Source organism: Epinephelus moara, chromosome 8 (assembly GCF_006386435.1).
Source record: "Epinephelus moara isolate mb chromosome 8, YSFRI_EMoa_1.0, whole genome shotgun sequence".
NCBI classification, from domain to species: Eukaryota; Metazoa; Chordata; class Actinopteri; order Perciformes; family Serranidae; genus Epinephelus; species Epinephelus moara.
In genome coordinates, this window is record NC_065513.1 from 3599822 (window position 1) to 3609135 (window position 9314).

Genomic DNA, 9314 nt, shown 5'->3' on the forward strand with positions numbered 1-9314 from the left:
CACATCTGCAGATGAAAATTAGCCTGTATGGCTAAATTTGGCACATTTACGTGACTTAAGTGATTATGTTAATTAATGTGCACTGTCCCCTCTTAAATAAAATAAACATAAACACAAACTGTACACACAGCGGAGCGAGCCTGTGTTGTGTTCAGGCAATGTGTGTCACATAAATGACAAATTCCAGCACGCCATAGCACAACACAGCAGCATGTCAAGTGGGCCGAAACAGAGCAAAATTGCTCAGTTTTTCATTTGTTATGGAGTCCATGATTTCCCTGTGACACTTACAAATGTTTGCTTAACTGTGCTTGGATGTTGTTTTATGAGGCTCTGGCGGCTTTCAGTTGTCTCTTTGTCTTTAACGTTACACGGCTCGGCTTTCTCTCGCATGCACTCTTCCTACTTTTCCCTGTGCTGTCTCAAGTGTTGATATAGATTGGTCGTGTTGCCGCGGGACGTGGCGACTTTAACTTTTACACTTACACAGCACGTCTTTCTGTTCAACGTCGCCGTACCTGAATCCAAAGCAAGAAAATACTGGTGATGAAAGCTGTGAAAAGGAAGAACTGGACACCGGGACAACTACCAGGGCAGAGCCTCCATTTTAATCCAGTGGACACAGAGATATTAATCCATGTATATGCTGACTGCACATTTCTATTTTTCTTTGTTTTTTATGTTTTAAATAGAGCCTGAGTCAGAACGGGGAAGCGTGTCAGTAACCTACCATAATAAAGTTTTAAATCATCAGTACGCCATAGCCTACATTACATTCAAATATATTCAAACTTATATTAAAATATAAGATATAAAAAATATAGAAATTAATTAAATACATAGAGACATAAGTTCACAATCTGATCCAGTAATAATGTGGTTGGTACAGTAGATCTTCAATGTTAGACATTTGATTGGATCTTGGTCTGAAAGGCATTTAGTGGCTTTATTTCAGCTACTTCAACAAAATGGTGTCTTTAATTTAAACACTGTCACTGAAATGCAATCATGTTCAGACACAGTCTATTCAAAAAACTAAAGTCAGCATCTGCACCACAATCCCATTAGAAACATTAACATATAATCTTCAGTATTATGGGAATTATGTGCCATCGGTGTGACCAGTTAAATTGTGGGTGACAGAGAGAATTATTCACTGAGCCTTTGTGTCTAAAGCTTCACACCAATTTTTGCTATTTAACCTGAGATAACCTGAGATTTAGTGGACTGATAGTGTACTGCTCTGACAGGCTGACGGCTGACTGCAGTGTTATAAAACAGAAGGGAGGCAGAGATTTGATTCTGTGCACAGGAGACTTGATCCTACATAACACACAGGGGGAAATAACTTTTGAACATGTCAATTTTTTTCAATAAAACATATTTCCAGTGCATCTATTCACATGAAATTTACACCAGTTTGCAGTGTGTTTTGGATCATTGTCCTGCTGGAAGGTCCATCTGTGTCTCATCCTCACCGTCCTGGTGGATGGCAACAGATTCTTCTCATGAAATACCTGGTACATGACTCCATTCATCATCTCTTTGATGATTTGAATTCTGCTGCTGCCATGAGAAGAGAAACAGACCCATACCATGATGCTTCCACCACCAAACTTCACTGTAGATGTGTGTTTTAAGGTCATATGCAGAGCCATTTCTCCTCCAAACATGACACGTCATACTATTGAAGAAAAGGTACATTTTGTCTCGTTTGACCACACTCAAGTTCTCCCAGTAATCCACAGGCTTTTCAAAATATGTGGCAAACTTAAAACAAGCTTTTGGGCAAAAATACAATGTGCCATGTTTAAGAAGAAAAGGTTTTTTAATGGTCCAGTTAATCACCGGACTTAACCCTGATACAACATTTGTGGAAGAAGATTCACCAGCTGGCCCCTCAGAATCTTCTACATTTTAAGACTCTGTGTGGAAGAATGGACCAAAATCCCATCTTAACACTGTGAGCCACTAATGTCTCCATAGAGGAAGCATCTTAAAAGCTGACATTGCAAACAAAGGCTTCTCCACCAATTAATTAATACATTTCAGTTGCCGTGGTCAATACTTTTCCCCCCGTGTTATTTCACTTTATTGCACATAACTTTTTTAATGGATTGAAATGTTACACTTTATCAGTTGAGAATTATTGACTTAATATCAATGTCTGGAGTAAATTTCATGTCAACAGATGCACTGGAAACATGTTACATGAAAAAATATTAACGTGTTTAATTCTTATTTCCCCCCACTGTATGTAAGGGCTAAACCCGCTGTTCAAAGAAATGACTGGCATAAAAGCAGTGACTCTAGACAAGTTAGTCCTGAGTAACAAACTAATATTGAACCAGAATTTTGATTGTGACATAGGCTACAGTAAACCTCCTCTGTGATACAAACTGAATCAATAAGGACATGTAAGCAGCGTGTCTGTCTCTGTCAGAGGAAGGAGACAGACAAACTCAACCTGCCAGCGTGCAGGTTAACGTTAGCTTTACAGGAGGTCAAGATATCCCAGAGTTTCCCTCATCTCAGCATGAACTTACTCAGAGTTTTCACTTTCTAAAACAGTTCAAATCATATGATCAATGGCACTGCCTGTGTTTTGTCCACCACCAATGTGCCGTCACTCCGTTATATCAGCTCGGTTACTCCTGTTAAACTGTTGTTAAACTGGGTGAAGTTTAATCTAGAATTTATTAACATTAACTGTGATCATCTAGCCACGCCAATAATATCTTCAGTTCTTATTTCCCGTATTGTGATATTGTAACCACGCGCCTGAGGCTCAATTGTTCTTCTTCACGTTACTTAAATATCTGACGTTAATGGGTCAATGACATGACATTTATTTCAGTTAAAAAAAGGTTTAAATGCATAAAAAGATACCATATATGTAGTACTTCTCCTATATATGCACTCACTTTGAATTTCCAAAAAACATTACTTATCTGTATTTTATTCTGTTATTTAAAGTGTCAAAATATCATGTGGTGCGACTGTCCGGCCACGACTGCTGTTTCAAAAACATCTTTAAAATTACTCTAAATCTATTCAAATTTATTTTCTGCCCTATTTGGCATGATTTCCTAAGTGTTTTGTAGTCCTGTATAAAATTTCAAAGTATTTCTATTTCTATTTCCATCATAATATTCATGCAAACTTTGTCCGATGATGCCCATTTTATGAAATATCATGCGGTGCGACCATCAAGAAATTACCACTTTGGGACTTTTATTTTTGAAATATGTTCAAGGACAGGAAGTTGCATCATACACAAGATGGTCAAGGACCCATGGGAGCAGCTAGCAGGTTTGTTACTCTCTCTCAACTTTGGAAAAAAGGACCCTTTTAAGAGTTCGTATGTAGTTTCCATATTTGGACATCATGCGGTATGACCTTAAAAAAACAATGAATATTAAGTTTTTTCTACAAATATAGATTTTGATTATAAATTTCACAGTAACCTTTTGTGGGTAGCTAGCTTGTTTTGTTTAGGTGGCTAATTCTCAGCCTCTTAACTTTGATTTAACTTGAAAATGTCATGTGGGGCGACCAAACATCATGTGGTGCGACCATTGCAGAGAGCTTTCCATGATAGATGTATGTCCTAAATTGGCCATTTTTGTGCTTTTATATTCAATTGATGATTTCTATAAATAATATACTTTATTTTGGTGCTATTTGTAATCATTTTTTTTTTTTTGCAAATTGAGTATTTTTTTCCCTGGTATTTCAAAAACAATGGTTTGCTTAATTTTTGTACGAGAAAAATGAAAAAATAATAATTTAGAGCATGTAATCTAACTTTGGTAATTATACATTTATTTCTAATTTATTACTTATTTATAACTTTTAATCTATTTTACCAGATGCCGCTGTCAAGCAAAGTCAAAACTGTATTAATTCTGACCCTGCAGCAAGAGCAGAGTACCTTTCAAAGAGAAGAGAAAGGTATCTGACAAATGAAAACTATACATGAAGCAACATGAAGTGTAAATTGCCCTTGTATGTTTAATTTCCTGAGAGAAATTCATTTTTTGTTAACATGTTCATCTGCTGTCATCATTAGTCCAAAATAAAATTGACTCCAGCACCAAATGGCATGATGCTATCATGTTACTTTTTCAGCTACCAGAGAAGAAAACAACAGGGAAAGATTCTATATGTGAAGTCAAGTGAGCTGCCAGAGAGAGAGAAAAAGAAAAAGAGAGAGAAATGGAAGGCTGCATCCTGTACCACAGAGAAAGGAAAACGATGGCAAATGCTGTCTTAGACATCACACCACCATCTATGGAGGACATCCCAGCAGTTCTGGTTGATGTAAATGTAGCACAAGAGCAGCCACAAGAGCAGCCAGAAAATGCAGGTCAAGCTGTGGTAGACCCCATAGCTCTGACTGAGGATTTTAATCCACCAGTGTCCTCCACACCAGACAGAGATCAGAGAAGGAATACATCTTCAGCTGAGACGCGTTGCAAAAAACTGCAGGAAGAGAAGTGTCAACTGAAAAAGCAGGTCTTACTTCTGAGGAACCAGCTAGCAGTGATGAAGAAAGAAAAAGATAAGTTCAGAAAGAATGAGGAGAGGTTAAGGGCAAGACAAAGAGTAGGCCTAAGTGAAAAATTTAAGCAAAGGGGGACATTCACGCGGCCATTCCAAATCATCAGCTTGATGATTAGCTTTGATTAAATGTTAGTTAAGTTTGCTTAAATGTTTGTTAAGCTTGATTAAATGTTTGATTAAATGTTTGTTTTATTAAAAAAGTGTTCATGAAATGTTTAATTAAATAGCCTATTTGTTTTATTAAAAAACGTGTTTATGAAATGTTTGATTAAATGTTTGTTTTATTTAAAAAAAAACGTGTTTATGAAATGTTTGATTAAATAGCCTATTTGTTTTATTAAAAAACGTGTTTATGAAATGTTTGATTAAATGTTTGTTTTATTTAAAAAAAAGTGTTTATGAAATGTTTGTGGACCAGAGAACATTTAATAAAATATGGTTTGAACTATTTTTGCTTGGAATTTATTGTGTTGATCTTTTTAAATGGATTTTTAAGGATATTCATATCCTTATGCCATATCTTTGTCATTTGGAGTGACCACTCATCATGTGGTGCGACCAATAACAGCAATAACTGTAATTAACTCAAAATAAAATATCTAATTTCTGTTGCAGAAATAATAATCTCTGATACACTATGTTTAGGTGAATGGTATTCTTAGAAGATTATCAGTTTTATGTGATTTACAGAAAAAATAAGTCTGTGAACTACATTTAAGAGGGGGATTGTGACATTATAGAACAAAATGTGAGATTATTACTTACATAAACTCAAAGAAATACAAATACTTTGTTTCTAAACACTTTAAATTACAGAGAATTTGTAAAATAAAATTTAAGTATATTAAGGAAATTAATTAATTTTAAGATAAATCACGGTCGCACCACATTACATTTTTTAAGGCTACAGCCAATTCATTGAGATGAAAAAACACTAAAATCATTTAATTTAAAGAATTCATATGAATTTATGGGTACAAAACATTCTTAATGTTTGAACAATTGCATTAGATGTTCTTATTTTTTCTATTTTAAAATTGGCCTGTTGAAAATCCTTATACGTCATTGACCCTAATACACCATTAACTGTCCCAGACTGTGGCTACATTGAGCAAAATGCTCATTTACGACTGGAGGACCTAACGTTTGCATTAACGTGACGCTGACTAAAGCCTGATTTATGATCCTGCTTTAAATCAATGACGTCGCTACGTCGTAGGGTACGTGCCTACGCAGAAGGCTTGCCCTAGCCCCCGGCCTAGCCTGACGTGCACCTCCCCAAAAATGTAAAGCCTGATTTATGGTCCTGCATTAAATCAACGACGTCGCTACGTCGTAGGGTACATGGCTATGCAGAAGGCTCGCCGTAGCCCCCGGCGTAGCCTGACGTGCACCTCCCCAAAAATGTAACTACACATCGAGGCGACGCAGACCCAGCGCAGACCAAGAGGGCTTTGATTGGTTTGCTTGGTAGCAACGCATTTCTGGTTCCGTATTGCCAGATTGCGCCATCCCCGCCATCTTTAAACATCTTCTGTTGCGATGTAGATGTTGCAGTATTAAGGCCCATTTATGCTCAACGTTCAATACGGGTACGGATACGGACGGGAGCCGTCTGTCCGTGCTCCACGTTCATATCTCTGTGACCGGAAAAGCCGGAAGCTAAACAAATAATCAACTAGAGACGACGATAACCATTCAGGAAAGGAACGCAGCCTCCTACCGCTCTGGCGGTGAATTGCACCGCGACGAAATGGAGTGACGGAGAAGTTCGAAGGGTTCACGAAGGCGTCACGGCAACGACGTAAGTACGTTGTAGGTACGCCGCAGGACCATAAATCAGGCTTACGTTAACGTTAGTTGACAGTAAACTTACCACGGTATGGCTTTGCCAGAGAATATTCCCGCTTCAAAAAGTCCTCCATAAAGTCCCGGTCGTCTGCCAACGACTGCCTCATCAAAATACACACGGTAACAAACAAACATGTTAATTCACGGATGTTTTTCCAATGAAACATTGGACATATGAACCAGAAAGTTCTCAATCGATCCGAGTATGACTTAGTTACAGCGGCAACCATCTTTACGCTCCTTACAGTCACGTGATTAAAAAAGACCAACCTCACTCTACTTCCGGTTATTACTTTCCAAATTAAAAGCTCTGACAAACTTGATAACAGGCGTTTAAGTCAAACAGTGTATTCAGAATTACCTTAATGGGTAATTCCCAGCATTCGATGCCATTTGAGTCTCCATGACATAGTATTTTGTGTAAAAATGGGCCTACACTTCTTTCTAAAAGCTTGTCTTTCATTGTTAACCCACTTCTGCCATATAACATTATTGTAAGATAAGATAAGATAAGATACACCTTTATTGATCCCACAATTGAGAAATTCCAGTGTTACAGCAGTCAAGGGTAAAGAGTCAAATGAAAGATTTCAATATTTAAAAAACTTTAAAAAAAAAAAAAAAACTAGGCATGCAGAAAAAAAAGTACAAAAATACAAGAAACAGCAATAAATAATAATAATGATAATGATAATGAGCAGTGGATAAAAAGTGAGCAATGGATTAAAGTGAACATATTTAGTGCAAGTGAATATTGAATGTGCAAATAAACAACAACATAGGGGACAGCAATGCTTATTGTGGTGTTTATAAAGTGTCCATAAAGTGTCCATGGTGCAGTCTACTGTGAGCAGTGCTGGTTATGTAGCCTGACAGCAGCAGGCAGGAAGGACCTGCGATAGCGTTCCTTCACACACTTTGGGTGAATCAGTCTATCGCTGAAGGAGCTCTCCAGAGCTTTTATCTCCTCCTGCAGAGGATAGGAGTCATTAGTCCTCAGAGATGACAGCTTGGCTGTCATCCTCCTTTCTCCCACCACCTGCACAGAGTCTAGAGAGCATCCTACGACAGAGCTGGCCTTCTTGATCAGCTTGTCCAGTCTCTTCCTATCTGCAGCCAAGACGCTGCTGCCCCAGCAGACCACTCCGTAAAAGATGGCTGATGCCACCACAGTGTCAAAGAAGGTCTTCAGGAGCGCCCCCTGCACTCCAAAAGACCTGAGCCGCCTCAGCAGGTAGAGTCTGCTTTGGCCTTTCCTGTACAGTGCTGTTATGTGATTAGTCCAGTCCAGTTTATTGTTAAGATGAACACCCAGGTACTTATAAGATGTCACCATCTCAATGTCCTTTCCCTGGATGTTCACCGGTGTTGGGGGGAGGAGTCTGCGCCTGCGGAAATCCACCATCAGCTCTTTGGTTTTCCCCGCGTTGATCTGAAGGTGGTTCCTCAGGCACCAGTCCACAAAGTCCTGGTTCAGTTCTCTGTACTCCCTGTCGTCCCCATCTGTGATGAGGCCGACTATGGCAGAGTCGTCAGAGAACTTCTGCAGATGACAGGTGGGGGTGTGGTATGAAAAGTCTGCAGTGTAGAGGGTGAAGAGGAACGGTGCCAGCACCGTCCCCTGCGGGGCCCCCGTACTGCAGACAACCAAGTCCGATACACAATCCTGGGTCCTGACATACTGCGGCCGGTCCGTGAGGTAGTCCAGGATCCAGGATGTGAGGTGATTAGCCACCCCTATGTGCTCCAGTTTGTCCCTCAGAAGTGCAGGCTGTATGGTGTTGAAAGCGCTGGAGAAATCAAAGAACATGATTCTCACAGAGCTTCCAGGCTTCTCCAGGTGAGAAAGAGCTCTATGCAGGAGGAAGATGACGGCGTCGTCCACCCCAATGCCAGGCTGGTAGGCAAAGGATGAGGGGGGTTGCAGCCGTGATGTCTGGGACAGGGGAGGGGCAGACTGATCAAATCTATTGAAGAACAGATTCAGATCATTCACCGGGGATTCATTAAAAAATAATTACTCTAATTTTAGCACAAGTAAGTGAAACGGCCATGTCCCTAGTTATGTTTGCCCAACTTAAATTATAAATGTAAGTAATAGAAATCAAACAAATCATACAATTTTAATTATTGTTGTATAGCCTTATTTATAATATTCCTAACCAAATGTTATTTTTGTTAGACGTTTTTAATGCTGACATTTAAACAATATATATATATGTTGTGTCCCTGAGACACATTGCTCACTTTTTATCCACTGCTCATTATTATTATTATTATTATTATTATTATTTATTGCTGTTTCTTGTATTTTTTGTACTTTTTTTGCATGCCTAGTTTTTTAAGTTTTTAAATACTGAAATCTTTAATCTGACTTTTCGCCTTGACTGCTGTAACACTGGAATTTGTCGATTGTGGGATCAATAAAGGTGTATCTTATCTTATCTTATGCCTGTCCCCCCTCTTACTCTGATGCAAGTCCCCCTGAACATGCCCCATGACTATTCCTTGTCCATCACATGACTCAGAGAGTAGCATACATTTCTGGCAGGAAAATCCATATATATATACGTAGTGGAGCAAAAACTATATCATTGGCCTCTCTCATGTAGTGGAGTAGAATTATGATGCTGTTCATATATAAAATTGGACTAGCTGTGATTGCAATCCTTTCTTAAAATGTTTTCACAGCTGTCCAGGTCAACTGTCCTTCATATTCATACATTGTAGAGGACTATAAGTACCTGGGGGTACACATTGACAATAAACTGGACTGGGCTAAGAACACTAACGCTCTCTACAGGAAGGGCCAGAGCCGTCTCTATTTTCTGAGGTGACTGAGGTCCTTCAACATCTGCCGGACTATGCTCAGGATTTTCTATGAGTCTGTGGTGGCC

General features: G+C 38.9%; 1 protein-coding gene across 1 annotated transcript in view; it reads right to left on the reverse strand.

The window, feature by feature from the left end:
• The window catches only part of LOC126393929 (VIP36-like protein), a 53835-nt gene extending 47054 nt beyond the window's left edge, over positions 1–6781 (reverse strand). The window contains exon 1 of the mRNA XM_050050376.1: positions 6443–6781. Coding sequence (XP_049906333.1) covers positions 6443–6647 — 205 coding nt within the window. The 5' untranslated portion in view covers positions 6648–6781. The remainder of the gene's footprint in view (positions 1–6442) is intronic.
• Between the last annotated feature and the right edge of the window lie 2533 nt (positions 6782–9314).